Below are 22462 nucleotides of genomic sequence, written 5' to 3'. Positions count from 1 at the left end.
AGATTTGGAAAATCAGCTGCTAATAGGGAATTAGGTGCCCCCATTTTCACTTATCTCCAAGAATGTTAGCAACTAGACTTAAATCTCTCTTCCAACCAGGAAAATTGGAGGGTTCCACTTTGGGGAAACTGATTAGTCTAAGAGAAAAGTCTATAGGTTCTGACATTTCTGACAGTTACACCCAGTGAAATGTCTGGACCACTGTTGGATCACCCTTTGAGTAGCCAGCAGTTCATGATTAACACCCAAGCATAAACAGCTTCAGTCAATTGTTCATGGTACCTTGTTCTTAAATGTAAATGAACGCTACGGTTCACTAAGTATTTCTAGAAAACTTCAAACATGAACAAGAGAAACCAAGAGAGACTGGGAAAAGTCTATGAAGGATGCAGAATATGTTACTGATAAAATAGTTTGATTTTCACAAAGAAAATATATTGTATTTGCAAAGGACAGAAAGCTATCAAATGGGAAATTTTGGAAGATAAGAAAAGTCTTATTAAAAATGTGAAAATTAAAATAGATTTATTTGCGAAGTAAAGTTTAGGAAATTACTTCCCCAGAGTAGAAAGAACAATAAAGAGGTGAAAAATTGGGAACAAAGTGAGAAATTTAGATAATAGTTATTCTAGAAAGAGAAATATAAAGGAAAGAGAGGACAGAAGTTATTGAAGAAATAATAGCACACTGGTTCCAGAATTGAATGACTTAAATTTCCCAGTTGAAAGGGATCTCTAACTTTCTAGCAAAATGAATGCAAAAGACCTATCCAAGGCATATTATTGTGAAATTTCAGAATCCCTCAGGTAAGATTAGAAACTTATGGAGAAGAAAAATGATTACAGTCAAACTATTCAATATATATAAGAGTGATGTCCGATTTCTTAATAGAAAGCTAGAAAACAATGGAGTAATACTTTAAAAATCTGAGGAAAATGATTTCTAATCTTGAATTTTGTACCTGCCAAACTAGGGAGTGTTTGCAACAAAGACAAAAAATGTACTTAAACCCATAACCCAGAATGTATGCTACCCCAAAATGAGGGAGTACTAAGAAACAGAAAAATTAGATAAAGGAAACTGGGTAATGCAATACAGGAAAGAGGTGAATATAAAACCACAGGTGTTCATCAAGTCTAGAGATCAAGAGCTGAGGGAAGGAAGACAGAAGTCTCCAGAAGAGATCTTTCCAAGCAAAAAAAAAAGGGCTTATTGATTCCTGATGTGTTTGACCATACTGAGACCTGTACCATCTGCTCCTTGAAATGTTTTAATAATGCACTACCATTATCTTGATTATCATTAGGTTAATAAGCATTTGACATTTATGTTTATTCTTTAGCACTAACGTAAACATTTTTTTATTTCTCCTAGTTGGAGACAGACTTAATATGTAAGCACTGAATACTTCATATTAGGTTTATCTTGTCTCTACTTTTCAGTTTCTACTTGTTCTTTATCTACAAACTAAAAAAAAGCCAACAAAATTATTTCATCTATTATTTTCCTTCCCTTTTACCAATTGTTCTTTGTTCAGTTGATGTCAAATGATTCACTCCATTCCACTTGTAATAATAGCCTTTATTTTCTCAGTGCTTTCAATTCTTAAACATATAATCTCTGCTTTTTTTTCTGCATTTCCAATCCTACACTTCTCCTTAACTTGCTTTCAACCCATTCAGTAACTCTACACTTTTCCAAAATGATGAGGTCAATGATAGTCACGAAACAATTCAAAATGAAGTACAAATGTAGCAGACATAGCAAGAAGGTGAGGGATGATGGATGAATGAGATGAAAATACCTGCCCATTTCACCACTGCATTTCACAGTCATGGATTTCATAAGCAGTGGAGCTGGGATGAGTCCAAAGAGTTTGATTCCTGGCCTTTGCCCTCTAAAATATACCATTCCCCTGGTCAACTTAATACCTGTTTGGAAAAATTCATATAATTTTGAAAATCCATAATGTTTCCATCTCTTTTTATTTGCTTTACCTTCCACTAACTTCTCACCATTGTTCACATAAATAATTTTAGACCTGGGTGACCTTAGAACAAGGAAAAAAAATGTGTTTCTGAATAGGTTGCTTACATTCACAATAAATTGTTTTCACGGTATATTGGTGGCACGCTAGGTGACCTGACCTAGAGAATAGCTTTGTTTACATCTATAAGAATTGAAAGGGTGGACATTTATAAATCAAAGTACTTTTATATAATGCAAATAGGAGACTTGCTTGTGATTTGACTTGATATAATGAAAGAATGTACAGAATCTAGCTTCTAGGAGAAAACGCAGCTAACGCATCCCTTTGTCTTTCCCAAATATTAGTTCCTTCAAACATACATTTAATGGGAACTAGATGCCAGTTAGTATCAAGTTGTTGACAACCTGAAAGCCTGACTTTTTGTGTTGAGTAAAAAGAAATCTATGTGTTTTGGACTAGCAGGTGGGAAAGTTAATATTCTGCTGAGAAAATTAAGAATCTGATTTTGTGTTCTTATGCTGAATTCCATTCTATGGAAATGAGTCATAGAGCAAAGCCAAAATTTTTCTTAGGAAATAACTTTGAATTTGCTCAAATACTGGAACTGTTACCAAAATGCCAAAATTGTGTGCCATAAGTCACAAAATATATAATAACGGTCTGAAAAAATTTCAGGACATGTGATACTGGCCTGTCATGGATTTCATAGGCAGTGGAGCTGGGATGAGTCCAGGGAATTTCTTGGCCTTTGCCCTCTGAAATATACCACTTCCATGGCCAACTTAATATTTATTTAGAAAAATGCATATAATTTTGAAATTCAATAATGTTTCCATCTCTTTTTATTTGCTCTGCCTTCCACTAACTTCTCACCATCGTTCACATAAATAATCTCAGATCTGGGTTTCCTTAGAACAAGAAAAAGATGTGTTTCTAAATTGGGTGCTTATATTGAATACATAATCTGTGGCCTTCCCAGGGCCTTTTAGGATGATCAGTGGTCATATATAAAGACATTCCGATTGCACTCCAGCCTGCTACGTGAAATTATAACTCAGTGTCTGCAGTTTGGAGCATCTGCATTGTGGGCACCTGTCTGAGACCCAGTGGAGTATGGGGCTTTATTTCGGTGTGGGCTGGAGCTACTGACCTGGACCGCAGAAGTTACCTACACATTGAGGACTTCCCTAGACACCCTGTTGAAAATTGCAGCACCCCCCGCTATTTATCTATCAGTTTCCCCGTTAGAATTTAAGAGTGTAGGGATATTTCCGCTTTATTCACTGCTCTGTCCCCAGATCCAACAACAGCACTGGCCACATAGAAGGTGCCCCAGAAAGCATTTGTTGACTGACTGAATGAGCAGTGTCCAAAGGAGGCAGCCACTTCCAATTACCACAGTAGCAAATAGGCGATTCCAAAGGATAGTGTTAGGATATTTCTAGCTTATATAAATCAAATACACATAAGTAGGAGGACTGAAAATGGGTGTTCATTGAAATCCTTCCTGGAAAGATTTATATTTTCAAGTTCAAATTATCATGTACTTGTTAAGCACATTGCAAAACAAATAAATATTAGGGAAAAGCAAGTCATCCTTGAAATATTTGTATTCCCAGAGTTCCTCATTTCAATGGACTTTGTTCTAGAGAAAAGCAAATTACACATGACACTTCTCTCCCTTTCTTTGATGCACTTTTCCTTTATTACACAGCCATCTCAAATGTGAAGAATAAAGTGCTGCCAAATAAAAGATTACTTGGTGCCTTAAGTAGTGGATAAGAGCTGTTTTTCTCTGTTTGTAGTTCTGCCAAATTATCCAGAAGATTAGTCTCTTAAAGTACTTTTTATTGTATCTGTAGAAAACATTATCTCAAGTAATCATCTAATGAGAAGTATCTCTCCTCAATTTTCTTTTTAAATAGATTTTTTGCAGAAATATAAGATGTATGCAAACTGCTCTACTGTATCCAGTGTGTATTTTGGACCTCTTACATCAGTGCTGTCACCATGAAGCAAACCATAGTGTGAACAGAAGGTTCTCCCTTTGCCCAGATAGTTTGTTGTCCCCATTGCTTCCGCTTTCTCACACGGGCAGGACCCTGCTCCTCCTCCACTTCTGTCAGTTTTTATTCTAGATCCTGTGCCTTAAGGCAACCATAGCACCTGACTTTCAAACTTACTTCAAACTGATGCATTAAAAACAAAAATTTCTTTAAGTAACACACACACACACAAACAACTTTGATGACAGCCCAGCCCAAATTCTACCCTCCATACTCTTTGTGAAATCTGCCATTTTAGTTATTGCAGATAGGGAACTTTTCTCTGAAGGCCACCAGATTCCTCACTTAAGGGAAGACCCTTTTTTATTGGGGCCAGTTTTTTAGCTTCTACTCTTAACAGGGCCTATATATAATTTATCATCCAGATAGGGACATGTGTGAGAATGGAAGGGGGACTCATATAAAGAATGGAACTCTTTATAATTATGCCCAGAAAGCAATAACTAAGATTGTGCCAGACAAGCAGAATTGTGTGGCCCTTAAATAAGAGAATGAAATTAATATTTATTGAGAATATATTATATGCTAACTATTTTATTATATGTATTAATCTCAAAACCATCCACTAATGGTGGGACACACATTTTTCCGCAATAAATCTGAGACTCTGTGACACAAACCCATGGAATCAACAAATAATAATTCAAAAGGAATTTTAGGAACTTGATGCAGTACAATCAACAATAAGGACTATTGGTTTAGCTGTCTGGAGGAAACGTATTACACACAAGTTTGGCCAGATGCCTAATGTTAAAGTTGATAATTGATTGAAGTCGGATGTCACTAGAATAGAAAGAACTTTGGGGAGACAAGATTAAATCTGAAATTTCATCACACATTTTAGAAGTCAAATCTTGAAAGTTTGACATTATAGGGAAGGATAAATAATTTATTAGCACCACCAACTGGTGGATTGCTTCTGTGGTCTTTAGGCCATGTGCTTGTAGTATAAAGACATGCCTTCTTAACTGGACTAATCTTTGGTGCACAGCATAGGACCTTTAGATGTATTACTTAGCGAATCTCAAAAATCCTGGATCTTCTACTATGGAAAAATGTTTGCTAGTCTACAGCAATCAATTTGACAAGCTTTTAAAAGAATTTAGCCTCCATAGACTGAAATTATAAAGAATTATTTTTTTATTTGTGTTTTAAATAGTGAGAACAAAATGTGCTTTGAGGTACTCTTGTTTCTCTAGCACATTCTCCTTTTTTTCCTATTTGTTATTTAAAATTCATTCAATCAACATTTAATAAGTACCTATTCAAAGTATCAGGTACTATTCCAGGAACTGGGTGAACAAAAGACAAAAAAGTCCCTCTCCTGGTGAAGTTTTATATCTTTGGGAGAGAGACCATAAATAAGACTATAAATTAAATGTATGACATATAAATCGTATAAATAGTGTTAAGTGCTATGAAGGAAAGTGAAGCAAGGAAGAGGGATATAAGGAATTCTATAATGTGTCTAGATCAAAAATTATTTCTCTGGATGTTGTTTTAAAACTTTTCTTTCTTATGAAATCTTTTGGGGGCAAAGTTGTCATTTGCCTATTAATTCCTTACAAGATATGAAGAAGTCCAAACCAGGACTTTTTTCCTGAATAACTCATTGTCTAAATGGAATCAAAGGCAAGATTATTTTGTTTAATATTTTGAATGCTAGTAAATCAAATAATTCTACAATGACTGGAATTACTATATAACCTGAATTCTGTTATCTGCCTTGTTTTATTATGTAAAATGTTATCGATATTTGTTGGCAGAAAACTGATGCAATATTTTTTGCAAAGCATATCTAGCAAATACACAACTCCCTCAATATTCCTTTCAACAGACAATTTATTCTCCTATTTAGTCAATAGTTTTCCATAATTTTTTATGTATAGAATTAACCCCTTTCGCAAATTTATTATTGCAACAGTTCTCTCTTTCATTAATAAATGTACATTTATACTTCACCTATATAAAACACACGAAGAGATTTTCATGTTGATTACTTCTAGGTTGCTTGTCAGAAACTTAAATGACTTATTCAGTTATAAACAATAAACCCTAATGACACTTCCTGCTCAGAGATGAGGGTGACTTGCATGATCACACAATAATTTGTCATATGCAAGTTTAGGGACACCAGGAATGGCATTGAAGTAGACATTTGGCTACTTGGGTTCAAAGTTGAAGTTTAACAGTAGATTTGGGCCAAATACTGGTACCGAGGTAGAACTCTGGTTCACGTCTGCTGTCTCAAATCCCCAGGGATTCCCAGGAGGAGGTACAATAGTGTCAGTCCTTGGAGTGGCATCTTCCTGACCTTATCCATGCCTGGTGACCACACTGTTGAGTGGAGCATCTGAAAGGGTCTTAAGAAGATTCATTCTGTCGCTGAGCTTCATTAACTGAGTAGCTGGCTTTTTATCCTCATTTGCCTGCTTAGTTTCCGCAGTATCCCATCTTTCTGATCTACAGACACGACAAGCGGAGGTTTTCTTGGCTTAATTGATATCCAGGGTTTCCATTTGGAGGACATAAAAACCTGAGTGAGTTTTTAGCAAGTGTCTCCTAGGCCTCATAAATATTTGCTTTCGTAATGCAACTATAGCACCATTAGATATGACCGCTGCTGAAGCTTGAATTCGTATGATAAAAAAAGCTTTGCAATTTTTAATCCCATTACTCAACTAGCAGTCTAACCAAACCTTAATGATAAGAAAAATAAAGCTGAATATGAAAATGGATTTAACTTTGCTTTTTCAGTCCTTTGTGAGTGTATTGTGTGCCGCAAAAGAGAACCAATTAATAAACAGCATCAGTGCAAAGTAGGAGAGAGCGGGAACCAAATTTGCTAAAAATTCTAAAAGCTGCTGTGTATCTTCTCTCCAGGATCCTGAAGACTTGAAAGATTATTATTGTGTGGCTGGAGGTGAAATTCATTATTTACTATTCCACATATTTTCCTAAAGATCACAGACTTGATGTTTGTGTAGTGTATTCTGGTGAAAGAATGCATCTTGTCGCCTCATGCTTCTTTGGAAGCCTTTCTGCCTGAAATTACACTTGCCTCCATTTTCTCCCTGCCAGCTCCGCCCAGGCCGCACACTTCAGAGCAGGGCATGCTTGCTGGAACCTGGGGTCTGACTTAGATACCCTCCCCTAGCTCAGCAGCCACAGCTGTCTGTGTACACATAATTAGTGACTGCTTGTAGTTGCCCCTTTTGCCATGTTTTCTGAAGAAGGCAGGTCTAATTTTTTATTCACTTTTAAATCCTGGGAACCTAGCACAATGTTAATTAAGATCTCAATAAAAATTACTAGTACTTCTACTGCTATTGCTGTTTGCTGCTGCCAGTATACTGGTGAGCTAGGGGGAATGCACATACTTTCACATTGTGACCCCTTTTGCCCACCCTGGAGAAATGGCCATGGCAGAAGGAAGCTGTGGGTGGGTGGGTGGGACATTTCGGATGGAGGGAAGTGTTTGAAAGATTACTGTAGACAAAATACTCCCATATTGCAAATAGTGATATGATTATTATGAATTTGTTATAGCTCTGAGATATTTAAAAGTATTTTACATCTGTGGCACTTTCCGTTTTCTCTCAAGTTTTTGATTCCCCTTACTAAAGGTATAGCTGTCCTTGGGCATGATGATGCTTTTGGAAGAGACATGCATTTGATTCCCCAGCATTTATACGTATTTTATCCTAATTGAGCATTCGTGTGTTAACCGGATGAACTCAAGCAAGTCTCTTGGCCTGTGCTTCAGTTTCCTTCTTCTTAAATTCAGGATAATGTAGCTGGCTCTATCTTCCTCTTCCTTGTGTGTGTGTGTGTGTGTGTGTGTTTTTTTAAAGATGAAAAGAAGAAACAAACGTGAAAGTGCTTTATAGGCTGATAGGTACTAGACTAAGTAAGGGACTATTATATGCTGTGACAATTTTTTCTTCTGCATGTTCCGTAATACTTTGTACCCCATGGGAAGTTGAGCATGATTTGGAAGTGACATGAGGTAAGAGTAGTTGGGAGAAAAATCATGCCCTGTCGCTTCATTAGTTACGCGATCCTACATGAGCGATTGCAAGAATCAAAGCGCTCCAATTCCAGGATTATTCTGAAAATTGAGTGAAATGATGTCTATGAAAGTATCTAGTGCATGGCAGGCACTTGGTCAGTGTTTGAAGAGCATTTTTTCAGAGTACAGAAAGGTCACAGTGAATCGAGAAGGTTCTGAGCAGGCAGCATGCAGAGAGGAAAAAGCTTAGACCCAGTCTGGGCAGACCTGGTTTCCAATTCTGCTCTGCCAATAGCTGGATGTGTTACCTGATTAGGCTTTATAACGACCCCAAGCCTGTTTCCTTAGAAGTGAATTGGAGCCAATAATAATAATTATCTAGATTATCTCTTAAGGTTGAGGTAATGACTAAAAATGGTAAGGTATCATGAGACATGTAATATGGCCTCAAAATTTTGGGTTTTTCCCCTGCAAAGTTTAGGGTCATGTCCATGATAATTCTACTCATTTTTAAAGATACAGTCTTAAAACACATCTAGTTCTGTTTTATGTTTACTAATCCTCTTTTGAAAAAAAAAACAGAACATCTAGTTCTGTTTTGTGTTTGCTGATCCTCTTTTGAAAAAAGTTTTACTATAAAACTTACTCCCTGTGATAAGCAGCCTCTTGAATGGTAAAACACTGATAAGAATTGAAGGTAGGAAAGGAAAGAGAGATGCAACTAGTGAGAAATGAAGTAATGGTACAGAAAAAGAAGTGACACTAAATCTAGCAACTTGGGTACTATGAAGATCTTCCCGAGTCCCTCTCCCTGTCTGCCTTTATTCTGAAATGTTTATGCCAACCAAGTTGGCCAGGAGCCCGAGAGAAAGTATAATGTGGCGGGAAGAAAACTTTCCCCCACCCCCACCCCAAGGTGTAAGGAGGCCTGCTCGACCTCTAACCCTGCAGCAGAGGCTGGAATTGCATAATAATAATGTGACAATATCTATTATTTATTGAACTTATACTCTATGTTCTTCCTGTATGATCTCAGAGAATTCTCAGACACTCAAAAAAGTCTTTGAGGCCAGTTCTGCAGCACAGTAATTTTCTCCAGGTCACAGAGCTAAGTAAGTGGCAGTGTCAGGATTTCAACCCAGATGATCCTATTTTACTGTTCTCTTCCGGCTCTTAGCTTTGATATCACAGGTAGCTACGGGTAGCTGAGAAAGCTCGGCTGCCTGGCTCTCTCCGAAGGTGTCACTGCCCGGGTGGAGGTGCCATTCAGGGTGGTTTATTCGCCTTCTTGTTTGTGGGGGTGGGAAATAAGTTCGTCTACCCATGGAAGTTCAGTGAGTAAACAGCATTTGTTTCTGGCAGATTTTTAATTAGACCATATCAAGATGGCCCTGTAGAAGGTGGCAAGGCTTACACTTGCAGGGCCAGCCCAGAAAAGTGAAACAGTCCTGGCGAGGCTGATGTTTCAGATGCTAAGGAGGTGAAGAGATAGCTTCACAAAGGTCACTGCAGTCAACTGTGGCAAACACTACTGAGAGGTCAGAGAAAATCTGAGAGCCCAAAAGACCCATGATACTTAACAGTGAGAAGGCAGGTTGTTTTCACCACTATCTGAAAATCACTTCACTCATTTCATTCTGTTTCTGTTCAAAAGGGTTTCAGAGCAGTTTTTCTCTAATCTGTCCCTAGTTTCGGGAAGTGTCCCCTCTTCTGGACCACTCTCTGCATTCCCTACTATATACAGCTCATGTAAAGTCCTTCCTTGCTGTACTGAACCACCCAATCGTTAAATAAGGATAAAGGTGCATTTATGCTGCAACCGAGTAGCTCAGCAGTCTCCAGAGTTAACTATCCAAGTCTTTCCTGGACCTAGATGTCTAAATCCATCAATCAGGCTTCAGATATAATCATTATTTTTGCCTTCTGATATATTTCAGCTGCATTTGAGAGCTGATGTAATTTTCTTAAACACTGAAAAATATATATGAGATATTCCAGTCATGCATTCTGATGCCTGGAAGAGTGAATTAATAGTAGTCTAATCACCCTGGAGACGCTAATGTTTCAGTGAGCTGGCACTAAGGTGAGGCTCCACATTTCTGTGGAAATGACAAGTGAATGAGTCTGTTGCTCATTAACCTGTTCTTTTTACTGTCTCTATTTTCTCTCCTAGAAAACAAATGGAAGACTGCTGTGACCCCGCCCATCTCTTTGCTATGACCAAAATGAATTCCCCAATGGGGAAGAGCATGTGGTATGATGGGGAATTTTTATACTCATTCACCATTGACAATTCAACTTATTCTCTGTTCCCCCAGGTTAGTATATCACTTGATGCCTTTTCATGTAATTACTTTTATTTCTTGATATCACAAAGAAAAAAGATAGTCTGCCTAACCAAATCAGGTCTCCATTTCATCACCTTTTTCTCTTCTTAATTTCAAGTATTATTCTTTGTATCTGTCATTTTGTGGGAGAAGAAGTTATGTGTAAATTCATGCACAGGAGAAAATAGGATATTATAGAGTTACAGTTTTCCTAACCCCTTTGATCTGGGAGTCATATAAGAATGAGTGAGCCAAGCAGAGAATGGTCAGGAAAATGTAGAATTCCAGTGTTTTGAGGTTGGCTGTGGAAAGATCTTAAGGATTTGTCATATTGGAATGTTTCCTTAGAACTGTTGTTCTCAGCGAGTGGTTACCATATGGCCAGAAATTTGCTTCTTACAGTGCTTTCATGTTAACCCTGTGGTTAGACTACTTCTAGGAAACGGAGGAGTGGTGAATATGGAGGAAAAGTATTCAATTCGACCACTTTTGAAGTGGTTTAAATCAAGCTTTGCTTACTCAATGTTTTTCTTCTTGGCTTCCTGAGCATTAGAATCAAATGTTTTACTAAAATATATCTAGGCAGCAGGAGGGGAAGAGAAAGGAAATATTTGCCCAAGGGACCCCTAGAAGGGGAGAGGGGAAGAGTTTAGATGGAGTCACCAATAGGGAGAAATGAAAAATGAGTCTTGGCCTCTCCAAGTCTTCTAACCATTCTTGGTTTGGCTGCATGATTGTGCAGAGAGAAAATCCAGGGTCAGAGCTGGAAAGTGGACCTGAATCTTTCTTGCATCTGTTTAATAGCCAAAGAGTCTTTACAGGAGGGTTCCTATAAAGCTAAGGTATAGACTCCACCTGGGAAATATTATTTTCTGACTCATCCTTAGGTATTTTAGTCTAATTTAATCGTTTTAGAATGTAATGATAAGCTTTTGAGTTTTAAATAGGAAACAAAAAGTTTAATTCATTGTTAGCATCCATGTACGTCCCCTCTCTTCTTCATTTGCCCTTGGAGCTTTCCTAGTGTCAATGGAAAGGACTAACAGTCATGAAATGTGGGATTAATTTTTGTCTCTAACCCTTACTAAGTGCCTTGAAAAAGTCCCTAACTCTTCTGAGACTCAGCTTTCTCATCTTTAAAATGAAGAGAGCAGCAACTGTGCTAGCTATCCCACAGAGTTGTGGTGAGGATCAAATTAGATAAGGCATGTCACTGTACTTTGTAAACTACAAAGCATTATATAAATGGCAGGTGTCGATATTGTCTTGGTTCATACATTGCATACTTAGAATGAGAAATGAGGAATATGATGTTATTAGTAAGGGTTTAAGGCAAAGGACAGAAACCTTCCCAAGTATTTTTGGCAGAAAGTTAATACAAGGAAGTTGGCACTTAAAAATTCATTGGAAGAGTGGAAAAGTAGGAGTCAGTAAAAATACTGATCTCAACTAGTTACGCTAATGAAGAGACAAGAAAACACTCCTTCAACAGCTCATCAGATAGAAAAACTTCAGAAGAAAACTAAAATAGCATTTTTATAGACGAGAACTTTCAGTCACACCAACTAACTTCTAACTTTGTTCTAGAAAATAGATTTGAAGAAAAGAGCTGTTTAAGGAAATAAAAGCCAGCCACCCATCTTATCTGTCAGTTGCAGCAGTAGGATATTAGGAAGCATTGCTCCTTTAAAGAACATGCAAGTGAATTCTGTGCCCGTTTACACCAGTTGCAAAACTAAGGAAACCACCCTCAATAATAAAGAAAAAAGCTATTTTTCCTAGGGATCGGCAGTCATTGCATCATTGTACATATACAGTCATTACAAAGGGCTGAATCAGTGCAGTCAGTAAATTTTTTTTAAAGCTACGTATATATTTTCCTGCTGAGATTGTGAAGTGACTAATCCATTGAAGTCTTAGAAATCAGTTTGCATCACAAAAAGGATGGTTATTTCCCCCTCCCATTGCTATTTCTTTGTGAAATGTTTCTAGCTTGTTATCAGGAAACTAAGATGCCAGTTAATTGATGTGCTTCATTCATGTTCTCGGTGGGAGGAACTAGTGTGGATTAAGGTAGAAATGCAGGCGAGTGGGCTGAGTTCAGTGTTGCCAGTGTGAACAAAACATCCCTCCTTTCTCTGAATTTTGGTAAAATAATACCAAGTCACTCATTCTCCAGCTCAGATTATACATCTGTTCCTTTATACTTTTCTCCTAAATACTCAATAAATATTAACTATCGTTGTGATTGTTATTATTCTTTTGCCTATTTTTATCCTTTTTTTTTTCCAAGATGAAATAAAAGAAAGAAGATACCCTGTATGTTGTGGAATGTTAGCAGGCCTAGATCAGGGCTGTGTGTCATGCTGGCCCTATAATTTTGCAGAAATAATTGTTGAATAATATTAGGCATGAAGGATAGGATCTTAAACCTCACATGGGTTCTTTGGGATGTGCGCTGTGTAGTTGAGTGTGTCTGTGTGTTTGGAGGGGACGGGGTGATGCTATAAGTTCCCATTTTGGGAACATCCTAGTTTGGGTCAGCTTCTTCTTGCTTAGCCAATAATCATCCCTAATAAGTCTGCATGGTCTAGGGTATTTAGGTATTATTGAATAAACTCTATTTTGGCCTAACCAGAAGCATAAATTTACTTGGGAATGGATGGGAGAATAGCAGGCATACAGCCAGGATCCCGTCATCCGTAGCTGATGGCCAAGGAACCTCCTAGTTTAGATTTATGACCTCAGCAAGAACAAGGAGGAAACAAGGGAGAAAGTACTGGCAGTCTTCTGCTTCTGTCTCATTGATCAGAAATGAGTCATATGGTAATGTTACATTGCAAGGAGCGATTGGAGAGTTCAGCATTTGAACTCCAGGCAAATGTCCTGACGGTGCCAACCCATAGTATCTGCCTCGATTTCTTCATGTTATCTCACTCTATTCTTATAGTAATGCTGTGTGGCTGTTTGGGATTATTGTCCCCAGTTCCTGATGAATCTAATGCTGAGAGGAGTTAAGTAATTTATCCAAGGTTCCAGAGCTGGGAGGCAGAAGGGCTGGCTGGATTGCGAAACCAGGCATATCTGATAGGAAAACATTGTGTTGTTTTTTCATGTCTTATCTTTCTTAAAAAAGAGATAGATTCTATTGGATTTGTTGTTCATTTTTTATCACTCAACTACCTCGAAGTCCTATAAAATCATTTTTAAGGTGTTTTTACTTCTTTTAGAATAAATGGAGAAACGTCTTTTGCAGCTGTTTAGGAGAGAAAATAGAGTGTAAGCATGCAGGCTATTGGAACCTATACAATTACCGTGGTTTCCTTCTGTGTTTGGCTTTGAGCTCCCTAAGTGACTCACACTGAAAAAGGAAATAAGAACAGTTGCATTATTTTCATTTTTATAAAAGAGAAAACCAGGTTCTCTGAGGAAAGCCAAAATTATTCTTTGCACATTGCTTTTTATTATAGGATTTCAGAATATGAGTCCAATATCATTAAATAATTTAGGTAATTTACCCGATCATTCTTGGCCAAATGCCAGACTTAGAGAACTATACAGGGAATGGTCTAAAGATAAGAGCTCTTACTATGATGACATTTATGAACCCAGATAAGTCATATGGTTGTTTTCAGTCTGAATATTATCATTGTCAAATTAAAACTAATAACATCTGGTCTTCATATTTTAGTGTTGTGAGAAAGAAAATGAGATTATAGGTGTAAAAGTGCTTTGAAATGAATACATTATACAAATATATGATAATATGATTACTATTCTTATGTGCCTAACCATGCAAATATGGCACTCAGACATTTTCTTAGCAGTTGATGATACCAGGAACTGATTTATTTTAAAAAACGCTAGAAAAGAAAATCAATTTTCCAGATCAATGAATGGTGAAAACAAATATGTCTATTGAGTGTGAGACTTTTGGAAATATAAAGTTGCAGTGGAGAATGCTACAAACTCTGCCAATTTTATATATGTGCCTTTATAGTTGGATAATAAGCTAGACTAAAAGTGTGAGTGAAGTAAATTATCAATTTCCAGTGAATTAAGTCTGTGTATCTGAACAATGGATGAATATATACTACTCTTTAAATTGCTCTGAAAATGAGATTGGAGAGTGGATCATCAAATACTTCCAAATATCTGTCTTTGTAGGGAAAGAAGAATGATTAGCAGGGAGTTCATACAATGGAGTTATCCAACAAAGCATCTATAAAATACTTTATTTTCCAAATTTAGAAATAATTAAAAATTAAGACCTTTCACAAATGCAAATTCACATGTTATCTATAGTTAAGCATAAAATGAAAAAATAAACGTATATATGGTGCGATCTTTTTTACCGTGCTGTATATCTTTGTAAAGTATTTGATGGTGTGTAAAATTTAGTACAAAGTCTGATTATGTCTTAGGCTTCAAGCTTCCTGGGAACATTTGGAAAAAAAATACATGGCATCAGTTACTACAGAGTCAAATCTCATCCTTAAGTCTAACAGGAGTGATGATATTTCCCAGGAGATGTTAATGTTCCATATAAATTTTTCTACTTAGGTTTGGTAACATAACAGTGTACTTTCCTGTAGAGAAAGCTGGTATGTCTTTTTTATTTTTTTACTTCCACTGGCAGAGGTCCAGGGGATGAAAGCAATTTCGTCCTATTTTGATTAGTTTTGAGCTTTCATTTGGATACCAGGAAGTTTCTATTTCATTTATGCTATTTTGTTCATTTGCATTTCTTAACCTTATTATGGGTCTCTTAAATGCATAAGGTTACATTTGATTAGTTAAAGAGAGGTAACCATATCAAGGCTGAATTTTCTCTGGCTTAATTAACTTGTTCAGGAAATAAAGATTTACAAATGAGTACAGAGAATGTTTTCTTAATGTTTGTATCAGTTCAAATAAATTCACTATCTTTCTTCCACTAACCGTCCTGTAATCTGTAGATCACTTGGAAGATGACTCAGTATCTTTGCTGTCACTCATGGCCTGACAAACCATAATCCTGTTATCTACAGGGTCCAGGACACCCCGGTAGATTGGAGGGACTGGTTCTAAAGATAAACTTGCCCATCAGGATGAGACAAAGTTTGGAGTGAGAGTAGGATAAGAGAGTGAATCTAGTCATGGAGGCTAAAAGGAAGTTTAAACAGCAGCCACAAAGGACTTAGTCTCACAATAGACGATTGTCGGCAACATCCAGAAGATAAAGAGTAACATGATGTGCTAATAGTGTGCAGACTAGAGATGAAAAATGGGAGAGGGTGTAGTTATCCCAGAGATTACAGCTGAAATAACATTTGTCCTCATCTTTCCAGACTCTAGGCTGAAGGTTTTTGCCGAATGGCAGCTTCCAAAGGGTGTGGACTGGAAGAAGACAGGGCCTCAACCTTCTTAAAGGCTTTGGAAATGATTTTTTTTTTTTTTTTAATCCAGGCAGGGCTTCAAGTAAACAAATTTGGTTTCCCAGCATTACAGTCAAAATTAGGGGTGGTTTTGAGAATGGATTTAAAACACAGTTTTAGCACAGTTGATAGTAAGGAATCTGGAAGGACAACCTAGGATTATGTCCTGAAAATAAAACTGAAGCCAAGCTACCAGAACTACACCTCAAAACAAGGGCCAGAAGAAGGTGGCTATAACTTAATGATGATTCCCGTGGCACCGGGTTACCACACCCCAAATCCCTCTGCCAAAGGGCAGGATTAGCCTCCATGTCCCAGGTCTCAGTCTGAATCTGCACTAGTTCCAGATGTGGCCTCAGGATTACACAGAATTTGAGAATTAGGCCCAATAAAGCAGGAAAATTTTCCTTACCCTTGCCTTTGTCAAACTCCGTGGAGGTAGATAGTATAGAGAGAGCAGAAACTAAGTAGAGGATAGAATTAGAGTAGATTGGTTAATTAAGAAATTATATTAGAGGTGATGCCATCTCATGGTTAGGGACATGTGTCAACTCAGCCAAGTTGTGGTACCTGTTTATCTGATTGGGCAAGTACTGGCCTGTCTGTTGCAATGAGGACATTTCACAGGATTAGGTCATGATCACGTCAGCTGCATCCACAGCTGATTCCATTTGTAATCAGCCAAAGGGAAGTGTCTTCTACAATTAGTGATGCTAAATCTAATCACGGGAAGCCTTTTAAGGAGGACTCAGAGGAGACAGGCCCCATTCCTGCTTCAGCTGGTGAGCCTCTCCTGTGGAGTTCATCCAGACCATCCATTGGAGTCGTTGGCTTTACAGCCTGCCCTGTGGATTTGGACTCTGCGTTCCTGCGATCACGTGAGACACTTTTATAAATTTTATATTTGCACGTGTTCCCTGTTGATTCTGTTTATCTAGAGAACCCTAACTAATACAATAGTGAACATAAATATCCCTTGAAAAAGACACCCCAGAGATTTAGCAAATGAAGGACAAATTCCACATGCTTAGACCTCTGGAGGACAGTAGGGACTGGTGAATGACTCCACAAAGAAACAGCAAAATCTCAGGTAGGAGAAATCCATTGTGGACCCCGTTTCTCAACTGATCCTTTGCAGCTGAGAAGCCACATGGACGCAGCACAGTTCCTGATGCCTCTCACCACAGAAGAAGCCTGTAGGTTGATTCTCAGGAACTCCATGAATATACAACCACAGGGACCCAAGTCTGTGGGGACCCAGGGCAGAACTTGAGCCACTGAGAAGTGCTGCATACAAAGGAGCCCTTGTGGCTGGGAGTAGTGGGGTGGTGGAGGAAGATTGCCACAGAAAAGCTAGTAAGAACTGCTGTGACTAATCTAGTTTCAGTCAACTGGTCAACTTAAAGGCAAAATGGACTTTTGAAGTGACCCTTTCTGGATTGACTCCATCTGGCTCCCTAGAGTGGGATACCTTAACAGGGAAGAAACTAGAGGCAGGAAAGCCTAACATAGGAAAAAAAAAAAAAAAAAAAAAAGGGCGGGGTGTAAATTGAACTATTGTAAAATAGGATGGGTCCCAAACTGAAATGTGTAAGGAGGATAGGGCACTGAGTGAGGAAGAGAATTTAATCAAATCATAGGACCTGGGGAGAAAATTCTTACTGATATTATGTAATTGCAATAAGCAAACTCATAGATATGAAATATAGAATACAGGTTATCAAGTGATAGAATGAGAGAGAGAATGTGGAGCTGATGCTTAATTTGTACAGAATTTCTATTGACTTTGATTGTAATGGTTTGGAAATAGATGATGGTGATATAGGACATTATTGTGAGTGTAATTAACAGTGCTGAATTATGTATGGGAATGTGCTGGAAAGGGGAAGTTTTGGGTTGTGAATGTTACTAGAATGAAAGTTAGAAGATAAAGTATAAGACTATATAACACAGTGAATCCTGTTGAGAATGATGGACTAGAGTTAATAGTATTAGAATGTTCTTTCATGCATTACAACAAATGCATGACCCTAATACAAGAGGGTGGTATGGCAGAAAAAATAAACCTAATGTAGACTATGGACTATAGTTAATAGTACTATTTTAATATTGTTCTGTTGGTTTGCAAAGTGTCAACAATAACGGAGTATATGGGAACGTTATATTTTTTCATTTTCTGTAAATCTAAAACTCCTCTAATTAAGAAGAAATAATTTTAAACATAATGCTAATTGAAAGAAACCAGACAGAGAGTATTGCATGCTATATGATTCCATTTATATAAAATGTAAATATCAATAAATCTATAGAGACAGACATAGATTGTGGTTTTGTAGGCTGGGGAAGGATAGCTAAGTGCTGTGGAGTTTTTCTTTTTGGAGTAATGAGAACGTTATAAAATTGATTGTGATGATTAATGCACAACTCTGTGATTAAACTAAAAGCCATTGATTGCACACTTAGGATGGATTCTATGGTATGTGAACATATCTCAATTAAACCCCTTAAAAAAAGAAATTACATTAGTGTATCAGAGAAATGGATGAGTGGATAAGTATAGTGGAGAAATCTAGGATAGATAGGTATAGGTAGAAATCATCTGACTGTAAATGAAATAAAAATGCTTTCTCAGGATAAGAAAACATTCAATACTCTGAATGTTATTATTATGTGTAATGCTATAGGGCATTTTGATGTTTGTGAAGAACATTTTTTCTCTCTCTTATATACATACCTTATTTTCCACCATTTCCTCTTCTATCTTATTGCAAGCAAAAATGTCCTTTGGCCTAAATGACTACACAATTTTTCATTTAGGCTTCTTGTATCTAATCTGGTCTTCTTGCCAGTCCATATTCCACACCGCTGCCTGAATTATCTTTATAAAATGCAGATCAGATCATGCCATCCTTCTACTTGATTGACTTCCCACTGATTTGCCTAATGGTTAAAGGCAAATCTCTGCCTGGTCTGTCCCTTCTTATAACTCTAGCATCAATTTCCGAAATGTTTCTCCTTACACTTTGCTCGTTGTACTGCTGACTTACTTCTCTCATCAACTCATAAGCATTATGCTTTCTCTTTCTATAGAGCCTTTCACTTCTGCAAGCCTCTTGCCTTTTCTTCCCTAGTTAACCTGTGTTCATCCCTTAGATCCTGTCCTCAAGGAGACCATCTTTGATTCATAACCCCATCTTAAATTCTTTCATAATATCATACACTTCTCATTTGCAACTTCGTATTCAATTGTATGAGTATTTGATTCGTGGTTTTCTCTTTCTCACTAGCCGTGACATTCCTTGTAGACAGTATTTAATTTGGGGGGACTAGAGGGCTGTACTATAATAATTCTTAGTGCCATTGCTGAAACACAGAAAATAGTCAATAAATTTTAGTTGAATGCAAGAATGAATATATGAATTGAGCTGCTTGGTTTTACTATTTACAGCCACAGCTGTAATCCTTATAGACCCTGTAGGCTATGCTTGCATAGAAATATAATAGGATTTGCAGTTCATTATCAGAGACTGGAGGTGGAAAATCCATACATCAGAAGCAGTAAGCTTGAGAAACCTCAGAATGGCCATCTAATGCTGAAGCCTTCAAGAGAAGATTGTGGGGATGGTCAAACAGGGTTATGTTTAGCCGCTTTTGTTACTGTGGCTGTGTGTTCCCTTTGCCTGGCTATATATTGGTGTAGGGTCTTAGGTATTGCAATAAAATCAATCTCACATGATACCACAGAGGAGAAATTGCTGCTCTTCCTCAAGATTAAAAATTACTATCAGGGATGTCAGCTTGGCCAATCTCTGCCTGTTCCCCATTCAGAAGGAAAGGCTAGAAAGCAGCGATAGAATGAATAGAGGATGTGACTCCTAGGTCTCTTCCCTGTCATGAGCTGGCATCCCCAGGCTTCAGGGCCCTGTGCTAGGACCTTGCTCCTCCTTCTCTTCTTCTAACCAATTTTCATCTGCACCAATCTCCCCACAAAATGAATGAATGGGATTTGTATTTTGAAATCACTGCTATTAAAATGCCACCATCTTTTAAATTAACATACTACCACCCTGCTTGTTTTCAAATTATCTTGGCTCTGCTGCTAGAGGAAAACATTTTTTAGTCTTTGTAACACTGTCAGCCAATATGTTTAGGAAACAAGCCAGGCAGTATTGCTCCCAAACAACTTCTTCCTAAAGACAGTCATAATTTTTAACCCCTTGGAACTCAAAACAAGAGAAAGGTTTCATCCAGATTGTAGACATTAGTCTAAGTGAATAACATGGGCAGTTAGAAGAATCACCTTTTGACTTGGATGGAAGCTTTGTGACTTTTCTGGAAATTAGTAGAAAACATAAATTAAGTAACTCCCTAGACTTCTTTTTTGGATGGTAATTACGTTTCAAGGAAATGGCCTTGTGAAAGAAATGGCTGTATGTTCTGCAATATTCAGAAGGAATATCCTCACAGCTCAAAAATTAAAAAGTAAATTTAAGTCATTAAATTCTTAAGGCATTTTATAACGTCATTGCTGACTGTGCCAGTTTGAATCTGTTGTATACCCCAGAAAAGCCCTGTCCTTTAATTCTCATTAGATATTGCTGGGTGGTATTTTTTTATTGTTTCCATGGAGATGTGATTCCACCCATTCCAGGTGGGTATTAATTAGATCACTATACTCTTTAAAAGGATAAACATTTTGGAGAAATGACAGAGCCTACAGAAATGACAGAAGCGACAGAATCCTTAGAGCCATCAGAAACTACACAGCAGAGCTGACACAGATGTGGACACGTGGAGAATAGCGACACGGATGTTTGGAGATGTTGCCGTGAGGTGTTAAGCAAGCTAGAACCTAGAGAGGCAGATGCCATCCACATGATAACCCAGCTGTCAAAGGGACTCCTAACCCATGGACCTTCCTTGAATTAAGTAACCTCTTGTTGGTGCCTTAATTTGGATGTTTTCATTGCCTTAGAACCATAAACTTGTAACTTATTAAATTCCCCTTTTGTAAAAGCCGTTCCAGTTCTGGTATATTGCATTCCAGCAGCTTGCAAACTAACACACTTTTGCATCATGAACAAATAGTGGCAAGGAAGGATTTAGAAGTTGAATTTTTGGATTTAAAGAAATAAATAGTTGGGATGAGCACTTATAAGACATGAGATGAATGAAGTGGGGCTAGGAAACTTTGGAGAAAAAAGAAAACTATTGTATTTTATTATCATATTAATAAAAATAATGGCCATAAAATGTCACAGGCTATGTCGTGTTTTTGTAAGGACAGTGCCTGAAGAAAACATTCTTCATGTTAGAGAGTAGATTATACCTTGGGGATCTTAGTGTGTAAAAATGTGCTTTCCCTTTTCCAGATGTTGAGAGAAGATATATAAAGGACAGTGAAATGGTGCAGAGCCAAGAGAGCAAAGATATGTATGGGAAAGAGGTTAAATTGTGAACAGTGCATACTATTCTAACATTAAAAATCATGATGGAAAGATATTAATATTTTATTGTTAAAGAAAAAATCAGATTGCAAAAGTATGGATAAGATGATTCCATTTTGCTTAGGAAACACTCAACAATTTTTTTTAAGAAGAGAGGGCTTAGTAGCATAAAACTGAGAAATCACTGGGTAATATCTGAATATTAACATTGTTTTGAAAAGAAATTAGGGAGATTTTTCAAAAATCCTTCCCACTGCTTTCTGCCTCTTTGAATCCTGAATTTTCCACTAACTACCTATAAAAGGACCAATTATTTCATCTGGGCAAGGCATGGAGAAGAGAGTCTTTCCATTCATTGGCTGAAAATTCCCCCCAAAACATGTATTTTCCTACATCTCTCTGCATAACTTAAGATTTTCTCTCATTTCTTACCTCCTACTCTTTGAATAAATATAAGACTGTTAGGGTTCTATAGTAGAATATGTAAACTGGCTACAAGGAAACCAAACCTGGCCTTCAAGTGTGTCTTGTTTGGCCTTTATTGCTTAAAAATAACACTTGAATTGTATTGCTAACATCTAAAAATGAGATTTCACATAAAAATCTGGATCTTTAGCATAATTTGGGAAAATAAACCAGAATGTCTGGGCCCCTATGTTCGTCTACAGAGTCTGAGTAGCTCCTCATACTTTTGGTTTGGTCGTGTGTCCTCTGTTTACCAGGTCACGTATTCCCTGCCTTTCACTCATTTATGTTACTTGCCTGGCTTCTGTAGACATTTGATTTTGCAGCTCCTGTGCTAGATTCTTTTAGCTCAGCTGGGTATTATTAATAATTTCCTTAATGTTTTTACCAGTGGTCTGAAAAAGTTAACAGATTTGCTCCATCAGCTTAGATAGATTCCTCTAGATGGGTAAATCAATCTGAGGATGGGTAAATCCATCACTCAGTCTATCTGTGAAAACATTTTATATACCTATTGTGGTAGACTGAGGACATTATAAGTTACAAGACATGGTTTTACTCTTGAGGGTCTTACGCACCTTTTGTGGAGGAAGAGGATGTATACAAAAAAGCGACTAGTAAATCTGGTACCAAATGCTAAGTATCTGGGGATCAGGACTGATCGAGGCATTTCTGTGGAGGTAGGCGGGATTGTGGATATGGATTCTAGAAGATGAAACTGGTCCCGGAAAGTTCTGG

At 37.5% G+C, this 22462-nt stretch overlaps 1 protein-coding gene across 1 annotated transcript in view; it reads left to right on the top strand.

The window, feature by feature from the left end:
* ST8SIA1 (ST8 alpha-N-acetyl-neuraminide alpha-2,8-sialyltransferase 1) overlaps positions 1–22462 on the top strand; it is a 170247-nt gene that overhangs the window by 36329 nt on the left and 111456 nt on the right. The window contains exon 2 of the mRNA XM_077170269.1: positions 10242–10386. Coding sequence (XP_077026384.1) covers positions 10242–10386 — 145 coding nt within the window. The remainder of the gene's footprint in view (positions 1–10241; positions 10387–22462) is intronic.

Source organism: Tamandua tetradactyla, chromosome 7 (assembly GCF_023851605.1).
Source record: "Tamandua tetradactyla isolate mTamTet1 chromosome 7, mTamTet1.pri, whole genome shotgun sequence".
NCBI classification, from domain to species: Eukaryota; Metazoa; Chordata; class Mammalia; order Pilosa; family Myrmecophagidae; genus Tamandua; species Tamandua tetradactyla.
The sequence above is the reverse complement of the archived record's forward strand: the minus strand, read 5'-3'. Positions and strand labels throughout refer to the sequence as shown.